The sequence below is a fragment of the Oxyura jamaicensis genome, chromosome 10 (genome assembly GCF_011077185.1).
Source record: "Oxyura jamaicensis isolate SHBP4307 breed ruddy duck chromosome 10, BPBGC_Ojam_1.0, whole genome shotgun sequence".
In the NCBI taxonomy this organism is placed as follows: Eukaryota; Metazoa; Chordata; class Aves; order Anseriformes; family Anatidae; genus Oxyura; species Oxyura jamaicensis.
Window position 1 is genome coordinate 21024974 of NC_048902.1, and position 16492 is coordinate 21041465.

Genomic DNA, 16492 nt, shown 5'->3' on the forward strand with positions numbered 1-16492 from the left:
TTTTTTTTTTTTTTTCATATTCTTTTTCCTATTCTTGTTCTTTCTTTCTTCTCTCTCTCTCTCTCTTTTTTCTTTTTCCCTGTAGCAGAACTGTGTGCATTGAAACCAGGACTGGCCCCAGCTGTGCTGTGGTGGTCTCTGCTCGGAGCAGAGCCCCAGAGCTGTATTCCCCCCTGCCTCACAGACCCCCAGCCCTCCCTGCCCAAACCCCACAGCCATTCCTGCCTTTCCCTGCTCCCTGCCCTGCCTTCCTCCCTGCTCCCATACCTGCCCCAGCACACAGATCCCCCTCTGTTAGTCAGGGTCCAGTCTTGCTGGGAGCCGACCCCACAACTAACACTACAAAAAACAGGATTTGTTTTTGGTAGGACCAGCTGCGAGCAGCAGTCTGTGGGAAGAGGTGGAGATGCAATGCCGGAGGGCAGAGAAGAGAGTGAATGTGTGGACAGTGCCCTTAGCTTCCAGGCACTGGGAACTGGCAGCAGCAGTGGACACAGCTTACAGATCCAACAGATATTCGGGTGCCTGACCCCACTGAGCTGCCTTGGCAGTTAAGCATCCAGTTCAGGGGTAGGAAGAAAGATGGTTAACCCTAAAGCTAAACAACGAAAACCCTTTCTTTGCAGACCCTGCTCTGTGGTCATCAAGCAGCGACATCGTTCATCCGATCAAGGTTGACGAGAGTGGATCCTTCCTGTCCTATGATTTGTCCCACCGAGTACTTCACAGAAGGTCTCTTTCCTCCAAGAGCAAGTTTCTCACCTTCTATGAAATGCATTACAAAGGACAACCCCTGAAATTCAACCTGAGCCTCAACAACAATCTCCTCGCGCCTGGCTTCGTCAGTGAGAGGCGATACGGGGGAATCGCTGACGCCAAGATCCAGTCTCACACTTACAACTCCTGCCACATGATTGGGGAGGTTCACAGCCAGACCCTGAAGGGAGGCCTGGCCGCGCTCAGCACGTGTGATGGCCTGGTAAGTACTGAGGTTCTTCACCCACAAGGAGATAGCAGAAGCTGTGTGAAATCCTTTTTTTTTTTATTTTAAAAGTAATGGCAAAAGTCCTCCTGATAGCAGCAGAGTCAAGATCTCATTGTGTAGGTCTGATGCTGCTGCGGATGAGCTGACTGTAAATTTCCCATGGATTCCAGCGGTTTGGGAACTCTTGGGACTGTGTTTACTTGTGTTTGTGTCCAAATTCCCAAAGACAGCAATTCTCATATCGCATCTGTCTTCCAGTATATAAATGTAGGATTACGACAAACACATCTGAAGACGAGGTTGTTCAGAGCCTGGAGCCTGGTTGTTCACAGCAGGATAGGTTCGTGTGTAGTGAAACTCCTTTGCGTTTTGGGGATGTCAGCAGTCTTAGTCAATTGTCAATATTTTCAAAGGCAGTTGTGGTGTGTTAAGAGGAGAAATTTTGCTGAAGGCCACTGTCACTGAGAGGAGTGGGGTGGAGGCACTCAGCAAGGCACATTCACGCCGTGTCTGCATTAGCGTGCACCCGGCTGGCGCAGGTATCGGGTCCCCACCGGCTTTCAAATCTCATATCGATTTGCAGAAGCGTTGGTGCCAGTGGAGCAGCTGTGGGAGGAATGGTCAGTGTGTTGGTGGTCCAGAAGCGTTGGCTCTTGCAGGACAGCACAGCAAGGCCGTGCAACATGCTGGGCGCATCCTGGAAGGTGTCAAGGTTGTTCTTTCCCACCAAAATTAACAGGATCTGAGGGTGATCAGCACCCCGCACTTCACAGCTCCCTGAGCAGTTGGGTCTGGTTGTTCCGTCTGCACTCTCACCCTCAATTTGGCAGCTGGGGTTCTGCCAACGAGGGCATGGGGTCTGGAGGAAGCCTGCCAAGAGAGGGAGCAGAGCTCAAGAAGGGGCAAGCAGCTCAGCCCGGCGTTGGGAAGCACAGTCTGAGCTCCGTGGCTGTCTTCACACTGACTTCCTCTGCAACTTTGGGCGGTTTTTCTGCCTAAGCAGCTGGGACTGGAGTGACTCCCGTCTTCAGGGGGATAAATGCTGCAGGAAACAGCCAGGCCTTTCATTCTGATACAAAATAGACTGATGTGTCTGGGAGGAACCCACGACCTTTCAATTCACTTTTCTGTGAATGTTTGGATGAGAGAAATCCTGGTGGCTGTGATGTGCACAGGAATAGATGTCGTAAAGCTGCCTTGAGTGTATTGGCATGTGCAACACATACCTGTGCTCGTAGCATACGATGGCTCTGGAAACGTTTGGCTTTTTGTCAGACAGACACCAAGCCACGGAAAACCACGCTAACAATAAGCTGTGTGTCTCACAGAATTATTTAGGAAAGTAAAGCGTGTCCCTGAGCTACTGCTTCGATGCAGCAGTGCCGCTTTGATGCAAGTGCCGCTTGCATCGTGCTGGGTATTCCAGGCTGTAAACCAGGGACACATTGCTGCTGCGGGGACGCGCCGTGCCACAGGCTGCAGAAGCAGACTGCGTTGGCACGTGGTGGGGATGCGTGGGATTTCAAGCCCAGCCTTGCTTTACTGGAAGCACTCTGCAGCTCTTAGCCGTGGAGCCCAGATGGGCTGTCCCAGAATTCCTGCTCGTGGCAGCCTCAAGTGTTGAAATAAATCGCCTTAGCGCCTCGAAGGGCCAAGTTCCTCCCTTCCCATCACTGGTGCAGCAGCTGGTCCAGCATTTGTTACGTGTGTAGCACACGGTAATCGTACCTTCTTTAACACCCGTCCCCACCTTTGAGATCTGTTTCTCTGAAAAGCTTCACCTTTCTGAGAATGCTGCTTCAAGACTTAAAACTCCTCCTGTCAAGGATTCCAAAATGAAATGTAGTGCTGAGCTGGATTCTGCTCCCTCATGCCCAGCTTTGCCAGAGCATTTTCATCTTCCCCCGGGCTGTTTGCTGCTCTCATTATAGCCTGTCCTGAGCATCAGGGAGGCAGGAGGCAGGGGTGTCAGCGCTGTGTGCTCCGATGGACTGTGACAAATGAGGTGCAATAAGGTTAACAGGCGTGTTTTAAACAGAGCAAACCAGACCTTCCTGTGGACAGCGACCCGCTCAGTGCTTCTGCAGAGCCTCTCCGGGGCAAAGCGCAGCCCTTGCAGGGCGTCCCTGGCAGGTTTACACGGGGCTGCTCCAGCAGCAGACCCCTGCCCAGGAACTCCTGGTGTCAGGGTGTGAAGCTGCCCATTCAGAGCTTCTCATGCAGCAAATGCAAGTGCTTGCAGATAAGGTTGTTTGGAGAAGCAGTCTGGGGCTCTGGGGTCCTGGGTGAGTCCATAACAACATAGTGCAGTTGGACCAGGGTCAGGGGATTGTAATTAACCAAAGAAAGTTTTAGGGGGTCGCTTCCCGCTGTAGGAGGGATCCCAGTGACACATCCTTTCCTTATTGCATGGGGATGTGATGCTCTTCGTCCTGAGGCTGACTTTCCATGGTTTGAGTTCCTGCTGTGACCAAGAGCTCCTGCGGGTTCCTCCTCCTCTTCCCCAGAGGTTTGCTGGTGCCTGTCCGCAGGAAGTCTGCAACCTGAGGGTTCACAGCGATGGGACTTAGTGCAAGAGGCCAGAAGCCACTGGCTTCATCTCCTGAGGATTTAGTTATGAAAACATCTCCACTGGTGCAACAGTTGCAAAGCACTGGTGCTGCACTGTCCTTAAAGCCTTTGTGCCCCTGGGCTTCGCAAAGCTTCTCCAGGAAGGTCAGGGAGAGGTGGTGTGAGCACAGAGGAGGAAGCACAGCATACACACATTCCCGGTGTGCTCTGCTTCTGGTTCTCTGGAGAAGGCATTCCTCTGCCTCAGCAGCCCTGCAGCCCCTGAACTCCTCAGCGCAGCCACCATGCAGCTCACCACCCCCTGCACTTTGTGGCCGGGATCTCTTTAGCTTTTTGTTTTCACAATGATCAGTTCCCACTGCTTGTTCTCTTTTGTCTGGGATTTTAGAGCTCACAATATGCACAAAGCAGTATTTTCAGAGAAGACCTGTTTCTTCCTGGAATATTCTGCAAACCTCTCCCGTTCCCAGGTTCTTTGGTGTGAGTCTGTGCTCGATGCAGGTGGCTTCACAGTGACGTCTCTGTCTCTCCCCACTAGAAAGGCGTGTTTCGGCTCATGAACGAGGACTATTTCATCGAACCAGTGGCCGCCAGCTTTCCCGAGGGCAGAGTGGCACAGCCCCACAGGATATACAAACGCCACGCTCCTGAGCACCGGGGAGAGCAAGGCAAGAGGCAGCCAGCGGCGTGGGCAGCCTGCGGCGTGCAAGGTATTGTCTCCTTTCTCTTGCCTCTCACCATAGGCCAGTGGCAGCCGGGTCCTGGGATTCACGATTTGAGTTCTGCAGTTTGAAGTGCACGGTGACAAGATAAAGGAAGCAGTGCCAACCCCTCGTCCCCTAAGGTGCCTCAGCAGACGCGCTTATCTTAAAACCCAGCGCTAAGCTCCTGTGATAAGCTCCCAGTAGCCAGCTGTTACCTGTAAAGGACACTGATCTGGCCGGAAAGGAAACCCCTTTGTGTCTCAGAGCACTGAGGCACAACTGACCCCTGTGCTGCGAGGGGCTGGGTCCTGCGTTTGTGGTGGTTTCTGAGGGCGGGGGCAGCACTGGGCTGCTCAGTTGGTGTCTGTCCGAGTAGGGGGCTCCTCGCTGCAGGATGGCCAAGTTTCCAAAAGCGTAGGCACACAGCAATTTCCACGAGCGTTTTTCTTGTGGGAAGGCTGACCACCGCTTCAAAACGCGAGTCAGGAAAATTTTCTTGCTTAGCAGCAGGCAGAGGTTTTGTGGCATTCATGACTGCAGCCCACAGGTCACAGGAATTATTGCAGGGTTTTTTTCTCCTGCCAATTTTCCTGTATTTGCTTATGTTTCTCACATACATGACTCCAGCGCATGCTGAACCTCAGGCCTCTCGCTCTCATCTTTTTCTTCCGGCCCTGCTGCAAGCGTCCTGTGATGTGGAGACAGGGTTTGTTTTCGTTTACATGCAAGCATCAGGTTTTGACCTTTCAGAGTAAAACTTGGCTCCCATGAGCTGAATTCCAGAATTCCCATTTAGTCCAGCGATCCAGGTTGTCCCCCTGATCCTTCTGCTCTGTAGTGTCACTGCGATGCAGATTAACCTCTTGTCCATAGCACCTTGCGTGCAGTAGTGTCTAGGAACAAACTGCTGATTTCCGCAAAGGCAGCTCCCCCTCCTGCTTTTTGGTGGGGTCCAAACCCAGCATTTTTTCCTCAGTGGGCCACCTGCTCCCACTGGACGTTTATGTGTGGCTGGCCCCCGCTAAACAACTGTTCTGGAAAAGGCTGCTGGTGGTGGCTCAGATGGGCAGCGCTGTCACCTGAGAGCAGGTCCAGGAGGAACTGCAGCCCGTGCTTCTGGCAGGGCTTTGACTTTTCCTGGAGCAGAGCTCAGAGGCTCCATGGCACAAGCACAGGAGCGCAGGCTGGGGCTCTGGTGCTGGGAGTGAGAGTGTACAACACTTGGAGAAGGGCGTTAGAAGTCTTTTCCACGATGGAGTCCCAGGGCTAGTCATAAATTGATTGCTGCTGTTCCCAGGGAGAAGGAACAATCGGTGCTTCGGGCAGCCTAACCGCTGGAGCACAACCCCACGTCCCCGGGGGCTGGTGCAGCTGCACTGGGGTCTGCGTTCCCCTTGTGATTTCGGAGCTGTTTTAACTCAGCTGAGATGGATGAAAGTTGGATGTCTGCCTGCAGCAAAATCGTGTAGTGGGGAGGTGTTTGCCTTAGGTGGAAATCCTGGAGGCAGGAGAGGCAGCAAGGGTACGTTTCTAGCCAGCAGTCCGGAGCAGGTTTTAAACGTGAGTCCAGTCGCTCGCCTGGGAAACTGAGCAGCATCCCTGCACCTCAGCGGTGCCTGCCCAGGAGCCTGGCCTCCCCAGCAGAGAGCTGCCAGCTCTGGCCAAGGGGCCTCTGCAGCTCTCGGTGCAAAGCTGTTGCAAAGCCTGGAGGCCTTGCTAGTCTGGATCTTTGAAGCTGCGTCTTCCAGACAACGCGTCGTGATTTGCTTATTTCCTAGAGCTCTCTGCTTTCAGAAACCTTGTTTTTTTCTTTAATCAGGTTATCTTTAGGCATCCTTCTGTTAATCTAAATGAATGTGGGGATAATAGTTAGAATGGCTCCTTCTGGACTCTGAAGCCTCTAAAATCCATCTGTAAATGGATTTCACTGGTTGTAATATGCAGCACACCTGGATCTCTTCTGGAACACAGACCAGCAAAGTGGAGGTGATGGATGTGCCCTGGAAAGGAAACTGAAAGTCTGCAGGATTTGTATGACTTCAGGTCTTCTGTTTTGTACTGATGTATTGCTGGCTTTCTTTGCAAAACACCACGCTGCCACATGGTGTTAGACTGACCTGGTATTCAGCTTCTGTCAGTCCCCTGTGCAGCATACCGTGAGCCTCTGCGTACAGCTGGGCAGGCGTGTGAACGGGATCTCCCGGGGAAATGCCTCTGGAACCCTCCTTGGTAGCCAGGGAGCCGCCGGCAACGAGCTTGCTGAAGTACCTCCACGTCCCGCATGGAAGCTCAGCAGCAGAGGACACAATGAAAACAAGCTCCAAGGAAGCTGTTGTGATTAAACTGTCACAGTGGTATTAGCAATTCATCAAATTATCCAGATGCTTGGGATTTTTCAGTCTGGGGGATAAAACACTCTTTCACAGCTAAAGTACAGTATAGTCCATAAAATGTGAAAGTCCATTGTTAACAAAGTGAGGCAGAGCCCTTAGAAACTGGTCATAAAAGCAATTCCCACTGTGTGCGATGTGGTTTGTAAAGCCTTTACCCAGCTTGGGGCTGACCCTGACCTTGATCTTGGAGCAGCGTCACAGGAAAAGTCTCGGCATGAGAATTCCCAGTTGCTGGTGTGCGTTAGGAGCAGCAAAGCTCTCCTCTGGCGTCGTGTGTCTTTTCAGCCCAGTGAATGAATGTCCCTGTTGTTTCTCTGGGGACAAGCAGCGCAGGAACCCAAGGTTCTGTCTCCATGTGGCCAAGGAAAGCTCTGTGCACCCCGCGGGTGTTTCAGTCTTGCCCAGGACAGGGTTGATCTTTGGGATTTGGCTCAGGACATCAGTCCGACTTCAAGGACACGGAGCTTATCCTTTCGGGAAACTCTTTCCCAGCAAAATAGAAATGTGGGATTACACTCACAAATGCTGAGCCACTGGTGTTTCTCAGCAGTGCGTGCTCAAGCATCTCTCAATGGTTGCCTGTATTCATGTGTCAATACAAACCATAAGTGCTGCTCTGCTCTGGAGGCTGCAAGTTAGTCACAAAATATTCAAACTCTGTTTCAAAGAATTTACTTCAAATGCCTTTTTTTTTTTTCTCTTTTTTTTTTTTTTTTTTTTTTTCTCCTGTCATGCTAATGCTGCTGTGCAACACAGTGGGGTCAGTCTTCAACTCCCAGTGATTTTTTGGAGCATACAGCACAGCAGTATGCTCCAAAATTGCGAGTAGGTTATGGGTTCTGAGCGTGGGGCTTCCTTGTCAACACCAGAAAGTTCTCTCCTTTATTTCAAACAAAGGGGGCTCAATGATATTTTACCAATGCTGCTGGCATTTAAAAAAATAATTTAAAAAAAATGTTTCTTTTCCCACTTTAATTCCTCAGAATCTCAGGAAAATCTGGAGAGGTCTGAGAAGCGCAGGGAGAGATGGGAACAGAAACAACACAGGAAGAGAAGAATAAAGCAGCGCTCCATCAGCAAGGAGAAGTGGGTGGAAACGCTGGTGGTGGCAGACACCAAGATGATAGAATACCACGGCAGTGAGAACATAGAGAAGTACGTGCTGACTGTGATGAACATGGTGAGTCCTGGTTTTCTGAACCGCAGAGCTGCCAGCTCCCTGGAGATGCAGCTATGAGACATAAGGGCCATGGGGCTTGCCAGGGCTCATCCCCAGTGGGACCTCAGCAAATCTCTCAACAAACAGTCCGGTCCCACCCGCACGTTGGCTTTTCTGCACTGCTTGGTGCTCCATCTGCCTCTGGAGCATAAGGAAACCTCCTCGCAGGAGGAAAGACCCCCCGGGACATGGGAGCTTTGGCTCGGGCTCCCTTGAACTCAGCACTGGCAGTGCCAATGAGAAGCACCCGTGAAGGGAGTGCTGCAGGGCAGCTGCCGTCGTGTTTCTCACCTCAACCCCACATGCTGCTGAGCCGGTGCCAGCCCGCTGGTGGTGGGTGGGAACACGGGCCTGGTTAGCAGGAGAGCTGAGTGGCTTTCCTGGTAAAGTGCCGCTGAGGACAGCCAAGGGAAGGAGCTGAGCCCAGAACCAGACTGTAGCTGAGCTGTTTTGCTGACACCAAGCCACGGGAGCATTAAATGTAAAACCTGTAGTCAGGCTTTGAAAGCTAACTGTGATAATTTCATTGGAATTCCTCAACAGCTCATGCTGCTGCTTAAACTCAAGCTTCTCTGGAGACATCCACTCATAACTAGATGGTCTGGTGTGTTAACGAGCTAATCCTGCACAGCCGGGGTGCCACTGTTAGTTTTGTCTGGAGTCACAGAATCAGCCTGGCTGAGGTGGGAAGGGACCTCCGGAGGTCACCTCGTCCAACCCCCTGCCCACGCCAGGCCACCTTGAGCAGGCTGCCCAGGGCCATGTCCAGAGTCAAAACGTGAAGAGACCTTGGTGGTCTTGAAAATCCAGGAGGTTTCGCTAACGCCCTAAAACAAGCAGATAATTCAGCGTGAGTTGATATAGTCTGTTTACTCTTGTGCTGCTGTGGTAAAGCCATTTGCATTTCAGACGAGGCCTTGGTTGTTGGCCAGAAAAGAGGGTGGGACTGGGTAGAGGACCTCAAGGTAGCATCCCTGGGGTTCTCCTGGTTGGTGAAAGCACTTCAACAGCAGAGGGATTCGAGATGTTAAACATGTCTGTTAGGGAGTGAAAGGAGAAGTGGTTCCCCAGGCATTTCTGGTTGAGTTTCAATGTGCTACACAGACTACAGCAGTTTCCAATGGATGTCGTCACACTGTGACTGCTTTAGTCCAGGTCTGCATCTGGTCATGTCTTTTATTTTGGGGAATTACGCGGGATGTTGTCAACAACATTCAGTAGCTTCCCTTTGAGCTCATGTTGCCTTGCAGATGTATTTACCACGAGAACTGGCCCAGGGCAAGGTCTTTCTTTTGAGCTTTATATGTTTGGCCTTTGTGTTTTCCAGGTGGCAGGGCTGTTCCACCATGCCAGCATCGGGAACCCTATCAACATCGCCATAGTGCGACTCATCCTGCTGGAGACCGAAGAGGTAAAAAGAAAACAAAGTGACTCACACTTCCATCCTGGCAGCCAGACTGGGATGCATAGAGAGCTGGCCTTGAAAGCCTGTAAGGTCAATCTTGGGCTGTTTGCCTGGAGGAATTTGTGTAAGATACATGCAGATTCCCATGCCGTATTTCCTTGTCAACTGCAAGGGCTGCAGCTGTGGTAAAGTTAGGAGGATTGCACTGTAAGAGGAGCCATGGAGTCTAATTCTTATAATAATTTCTAACTTAGCCACTTACTCTTCTGCGACAGTATCTTCCCTCCCATCCTGTAATCAGTGGGACATTGCCTGGTGCCACTGGTGCTGTTTGCCCATAGCAGCATCCCTCCAAACCTGGTGCAGCGGTGGCCCCCAGGCAGCTCTGGGGCCGGGCAGCCGGGCGGCAGCAGAGGGGCTGGAGCTCACCGCGTCCCTGAGGAGCGTCCCGCCGGTAGCGCTGGGGGAGGCTGCGAGTCGGCGGTTGTTTGTGCTGCCCAGCTGCAGCGGCTGCTCTCAGGGAGCCTGACGCTGCTCGGGCTGGTTGCCCAGCTGCATCCTTCTCTAAAGCACATCAGCCAGGATGGAATATTTTCCTGCAGTGTTACTTAACCCCCAGTACTGGATGACTTAATGTTTCAGTTGAATCACAGAGGAAAAGAAAGTAGAAAAGGGCTGTATTCCCACCCAACCTATATCTTATAAAATATTAAGCTATTCCTTCTATATGGCAGTTACTCCTGGTCTCACTCTGTGTCAGAGATCGGACCCTTTACCACTGCACCCTGAAAAGCAAACAGGTCTGTCAGCAGTATGACAGCAGACTTTTAATTGTTTTGACAGGAGGATCTGAAAATCTCCCACCATGCAGACAACACCTTGAAAAGCTTTTGCAAGTGGCAGAAGAGCATCAACGTGAAAGGAGATTCCCATCCCTTACATCACGATGTTGCAGTCCTGCTCACAAGGTATTGTGCCTGTGGGCTAATTTTATGCTTCAGGTGCTCCTCTGCCAGCTGGAAATTCCTCCAGCGGCTGCAGGCAGGTGGGACACAGGCAGCCAGGGGCACGTCTCAGTGGCAGCTGAGATGCCCTGTGTAAAATCTCACTCTCTGTACCTGAGCCCTGTCTGGATGCCTGCACATACAGTACAACATAAAACGAGAAACCTGAAGGTGACCTGACCCTGATGGCAGGAACTGGTCTCAAACCTCAGGTTTAAACCTGGAGACAGCTCCCAGTTGACTAGAAGCTGGGGTTTCCAATCCAGGTTTTCACCAAAGCCCTACTGGCAAGCACCAGAGTGGGTGGATCCTTGCAGCAGATGTACACAGGGATTAGCTTTCCTTTTTCCCTTGCAGATGAATGCAGGGATTTGCAAAGGAGCCTCAGAGCAGGCCCCTAACCTCCCATGAAGCTGGGTGGAATTCGTGCCTCTGGCCAAGTTTATGTACCTTGCAGTCAAAATGTAGTTTGATGGTTTCAGGCTGCAGCAGCTTGGATGTTGGCAGTATCGTGGTTGTTTGTGCAGTGATTCACAACCCACAACAGAATTATCTTCTTTAGGAGATTTCCTTTGTAGCAGAAATAAGGCACTTAAGGCCGTGCACTTCGATGGAGCTGTTCATCCTGGGTGGCTGGAGGTCCCCTGCCCTGGACCACAGCACCCCTGGGATGTACTTACCCAAGAAATGTAGCAATTGCTTAATTATTCCCAGCATCAGCTTTATTTATACAATGGAATAAATGTAGCCAGCCTGGCTTGCAGTTCACATTAATCAGTCTTTCTAATAAGCTGGGGATACCGAGAGAGTAAAGGGGAAAGGAAAGGTCATAAATCTTTCTGCTGCAGAAAGACGTTTGGATGTCTCCATTCCTGCTTCTGTTTGGCCAGCATCTGCTGGGCTCACACACATCCCCTTAGACCGGGCTGGGGAGGCAGTGGGGGCTTGCTCCGAGGCGGCTGCCTTGGGCCAGCTCTGCGCACGTAGTGCCCTGCCCGCGCTCGGTCTCATGTCGTCCTTTGGTTCCTGCCGTCTTCAACCCCTCTTTGCTGTGTGTGTTGTTGTTTCCAATCACCCAAGGAAGGACATCTGCGCAGCGATGAACAGACCCTGCGAGACCCTGGGTCTGTCCCACGTGGCGGGGATGTGCCAGCCCCACAGGAGCTGCAACATCAATGAGGACACGGGTCTGCCCCTGGCCTTCACCGTGGCCCATGAGCTAGGACACAGGTACCCCTGTTTCCTTCTTCTCCTTTCTGACCTCTGTCCTCTGCATGGTTTAGTCAGGACTTGACAAGGGACAAGTAGAAGTTGGAAGGATGTTGCCAAGCAATTCCCTGAATCCAGGGGAATTTACCCTGGGAACTTCATTCCAGAGTTAAGTTTTTGGTTGCCCCAGGTTCAGTGAAAACCATGTCCAAGAAAACACAGACGAATTGCACGTGTATGTTATCCTGTGTTGCTGATGCTAAAGGTTGTGGAGAAGAGAGTTGCTCATTACGAAGTTTTAAAATAGAGTCCATGTGTGTAGCATCAGTGACAGAATTGGGCTTGTCCTGATTTCAGTTAAACTTGGGAAGGTCATTTGGACATCATAGTCCATAACAGATACCTTAGTACAGTCCTGTAAGCAGTAAGTTCAATTAAACTGATTTGGTTTAATATTCTCATTACTCTCCTCTTGGCTGAGTTGTCAGTAAGAAAGCTAAAGTAAAAGTCTTGTGTAAAATACGTACACTGGGAAGAGTTCCATGTAATAGTTATGCATTACATTAAATTTTGGATTTAGTATGGATCCATTCAGCTAAATGCTTGCTTTGCATGCTCTCTGCATGAAGCACAGTCCATTGGCTTTGTCACTTCAAAACAGCAAAAATATCCCTGGTTTACTCCAGTGCGAGGCGACACAAGCTCCTGGGGCTGTTCCCCTTGCTCGCAGTGTCGCAGGACACGGGGACTGGGCACAGGCCAAGTTTCCGCAGCTTACCAAGCAGCCTCCTGTGTGCCCCTGCTGGCCACGGCAGCTCATCCAGGGCATGCTCTTGGCATCCCCTTAATTGCAAGGTAAAACAACCCCACTGGAGCCTGTCCCCTCCCACATGGGACAAAGCTTGTGGGAGTGTCTCTGGTCCCGTTTCCCAGATAGCCAAGCGCTCTGCTCCCCGTTCATTAGCAAGTGCCCACGAAGCTGTGAATGTTTTTAATGTCCGGTGTAGCGTCTCGGAAAGCAGAGAAGCTGCGTGGTTGTAGCGGGCATGCGGCTCACCTCTCCTTTGTGGGACTGTGCTCTTACACAGTTTTGGGATTCAGCATGATGGAAGCAGCAATGACTGTGAGCCAGTTGGGAAAAGACCTTTCATCATGTCTCCACAGCTCCTGTATGACACGTCCCCACTCACCTGGTCCCGCTGCAGCCGGGAGTACATCACACGATTCCTCGAGTAAGTCCTTGCTTCCTCTTCTCTTCCGTTTGCGTCTGTCCTTGGGGCCGAGCTGGCTGCCACAGGTTGGGGCTGGGTTGGGCTTTGGGGTCTGCGAAAGACTTTCTGGTCTCAGAAGTCAACCCCAGGGCACTCGGGGGTGTTTCTAGCTCGCTCGGTTGCCTTGGTCCTTGCTGGGAAGGGTGAGTATTTGAATGCAAAGGCAACAGAGCATTTGTGCAGCGGCACAGTGATTGTTGCTTGAACAAATAAAGCTAGAGCACTTTTCTTCGTTGACTTAGCAGTCAGGATTCCCAAAGCATGGTTGCCCCAGCAGCAAAATTCTGGCTCTGCTCCTCTGTGCCCCAGTGTCAGCGACGGGTCGCTTGCACCAGCCTAGCAGAGGGGTGGCCATCTGGAAGCACGTCAGCACATCCAAGCCGCCGAGCAGAAGGAGCAGTTTCCCGTAGCACTTGGGGTTTGTAGCACTCGGTGCACCCAGAGAGCCTGATCTTGCTTTCTGCTTGTCCCAGCAGCAAGGCTTTGCCTGGGGTGAAGGTGTGATGTTTGCCTGTAGGCAGCAGGCACCACATGAGGAGATGAGACCAGGCCAGATTCTTTCCTGCATTTGCTTATTTTTAGTGCCCTGTGGCTGATTTTGCAGCCTGTTTTTATTAAATTCTTAGGAACATGGCCCAAGTTTCACATTTGTCAGCCAGTGTCTTGCACTGGAGGGACGTTTTTCTGCCTTGTCACAGGAAGGTTAGAAAACAGTGAGAGCATCTGCCAGAAGCAGCAGCAGAACCGCTCTGGCTGTGGCTGCTGTGCTCATGAGGGGCTGCGAGCTGCGAGGTAGGAAGGCTGCCTGGTGCTGAGCTCCCATTTCTAAATCCAGCCAGTGGCCCGAGGTAGGGTGAATTATTGTTGATTTTTGGCTTTTGGTGGAATGGGGCTTTCTTGCTTCTACAGAGTTCTTGGCCCTTTGTCTTTAACCTTCGCTTTTAGATGAAGCATTTCCTGCTGGCAATAACCTTGGGTTGCCGCTAGCTGCAGCAGGGAAGAAGCAGACCATCTGTCTGCTTGCCCAGTGGTGTTCTGGTCTCTTTGCTCCCCTCTCAGAAGGGGCAGCTCTTCCTTCAAGAGTGGAGCAGAGTTCAGCAGGCGTCTCTCCGCGTCTGTGACATCCCCGAGGCGAAGGAGAGGCCTGCTGCGAGCGCAGACACGAGCTCGTTTTAATACAGTGTTGGCAGGAGAATGGGCAGGAGTGAGCCAAAAAATGGGACCCTGCTGACCTGGGGTTGCTAGATGTGTTTGGAACAGACCTCGCGTTAGGAAAAAAAGCCCTCTCAGATGATGGTGATGGTTTTACAAAAGAGGGTGAGCACTGCTGAACAGCTAACACTGGAAAATGGTTCGTGCCTTCGATGGCAGCACGGCCCTGCTGCTGCTGCGAGTTGGGCAGGGGGCTCTGCGACCCTCTGTGAGCGTTCAGTGGCATGGAGAAGGCTCCCTTTGTCTGATAGCAGCTGACTGTCACGGCTCCCTTCAGCCTTCCCTGGACCAGACAACCAGTTTTTCAACCTCCTCTTGCAGTGCCTCCTCCTGTGGGCTCCTCCTGGCTGACCCACACCATCCCCGTGCCTGGCTCGGCTGCAGCACCCGCTGCTGCCCCTGCTAGCTGCGAGCACCCAGCCCTTCCTGCAGCAGTGCTCCTTTGCAGCCATTCCGGCTCCTCTGTTTGTGCAGCTGATTCCTCCCAAGTTTAAAGCCTTGCCTTTGTTTTTATTGAATTCAGTCCTGTCTTCTTGGGCCTTCCTTTGAGTTCTCCAAGAGCTTTTGGAATTTTAATCCCGCTTGCGAATGTATTTGCAGATCCTCCCAGCCTACTTGCATGTGGGGATTTAATCACCATACCATCCATCCCATCATCTAGCTCATTAATGAACGAACTGAAAGAGGCAGATGCAGTGCAGACCCCTGTGAGTTTTTACTGCAGACTGTGGGTTCTGTATATCCCTTCAAAGCCAGATTAAAACTCAGGCCAATTTTTGCTGGCTCAGTAAAGTTTTTTGGCAAAAGCTGGAGGCCAGTTGAAGGCACCGTAGGATAACTGTAAAACATTTAATGAAGAAATAGATTTTGCTCATACCTCTGGGAAGTCAACAACGAATCCAAACCATTCCCCATGCTGGGGCTGCAGAGCTCTCCTGTAAGCTGGGGCAACGTTGGGCTGTTCCCAGCCCAGTGAGGGGCTCACAGGTGCCTGGCGGGGACCCTGCAGGTGCCGGAGGGGAGAGGGGCGGCGGGTGCCTGCTGTGCCGGCGATCGCCCTGCCAGCACCCCACAAAGCGGGTGCTCGCCGTGGCTCCCGACCTCCTGCCAGCCCCGCTCCCCGCTGCTCCCGAGCTGGGCCGTGTTGCCAGCTTGGGTTAGAAAGGAATCCTGTTGCACGTTAATTTAGAGCTGTTTCCAATCACAACAAGCTGAAGTAATCTAATCTGCTCAGAAACCCACGCTGGAGACTTTGCGTTGCTGGAAACAAGTTTGTTTAAATCAACACTGTAAGCTAAACTAGTGACAATTCCTTGTGTGTTTGGGAAGTATCATAGCAAAACCACTCGCAGCAGAGCAGGCCGGCCAGGAACAGCCACTCAGGCTCCCAGGCACCCTGGCAGGGGGCCACAAGCCGCCTTGGCAGCGCTTCGGGCTCCGTTTTAATATCTCTTTTCTAAAAACATGCTGTCCAGCACAGGCTGAGCACTGTTTGTAGCGGCAGATATGAGGGTGAGTGAGTTTTGCTGCTGACAATCCACTTTATTTTTATTGCCAGGGCATTGACACTAGAGCCAGAGCATCCGTAGGGACGTTTTGGGAGCCAGCCTGGTGTATGAACGCGAGGACAACATCTGCTTCTCAGCAGTGCGATGTTTGCTCAGCGAAACCCTTCACCTTGAGTGGTGAAACTGAGGTCCAGGCTTCTGGCCGAGGGCTTTGCGAATGAGCTGGTTGCAAATTTAAGAAGCAGGGGATTATTCCCAGGCAAAGCTTTCCAACGGGGAGCACCAGGACATGTTGGGGGGTCAGTGGGTGTCTCAGGACTGGGTGGGCAAGCGAGAGCGGGGAGGGAGGCTGGCTGGGTTTTGAGGCAAGCACAGTGCCTGGCCCAAGCCTGGTGTATTTTCTAGTGCTGCTGGATCCACAAACAGCGTTCAGTGCAACTGGGACATTGGTCTTGCAGGTGAAGGGATGGGAAATCAGGGAGGGGAAGTGTGCAAGGCACCTTCCCAAGAGCTGCAGAGAGGTGCTGCCTTTGCACCTTGGCTTCCTAATAATGCTTGGTGTCATGGGTGCAGGCACCAGAGTGCCCAGCTCAGAAGGTGCACGTACAGATCCACGTCCTGGAGCAGGCCCGGGTCTTATTGGGAGTCACGGTCGCATCAGCTAGAAAGTGAACGTCAGGAGGTTAGGAAGAGACACTAACGAGATGTTTGGTTCCTCTGCCAGCAGCTGCCGGAGCAGTGCCCAGGGCCCGCCTGCAGCGGGCAGGCCGTGACGCTGCCCTGATGTCTCTCTTTCAGCCGGGGCTGGGGGCTGTGCCTGGACGACCCCCCTGCCCGCGAGGTGCTGGACTTCCCCCTGGTGCCCCCGGGCGTCCTCTACGACGTGGGCCATCAGTGCCGCCTGCAGTACGGTCCCTACTCCACCTTCTGTGACGACATGGACGTAAGCTCTGGTCTCTACCAATATCGCCTGAACTCGTGCAGCTCCAAGGGGGTTTTGGTGGCGGGGGC

At 52.2% G+C, this 16492-nt stretch overlaps 1 protein-coding gene across 1 annotated transcript in view; it reads left to right on the top strand.

The window, feature by feature from the left end:
• Positions 1–411: 411 nt before the first annotated feature.
• Positions 412–16492, top strand: part of ADAMTS7 (ADAM metallopeptidase with thrombospondin type 1 motif 7) — a 45839-nt gene continuing 29758 nt past the window's right edge. Inside the window, exons 1-9 of the mRNA XM_035335955.1 lie at positions 412–465; positions 575–979; positions 4095–4266; positions 7637–7833; positions 9200–9283; positions 10121–10245; positions 11362–11511; positions 12579–12722; positions 16280–16424. Of these exons, the coding sequence (XP_035191846.1) occupies positions 412–465; positions 575–979; positions 4095–4266; positions 7637–7833; positions 9200–9283; positions 10121–10245; positions 11362–11511; positions 12579–12722; positions 16280–16424 (1476 nt within the window). The remainder of the gene's footprint in view (positions 466–574; positions 980–4094; positions 4267–7636; positions 7834–9199; positions 9284–10120; positions 10246–11361; positions 11512–12578; positions 12723–16279; positions 16425–16492) is intronic.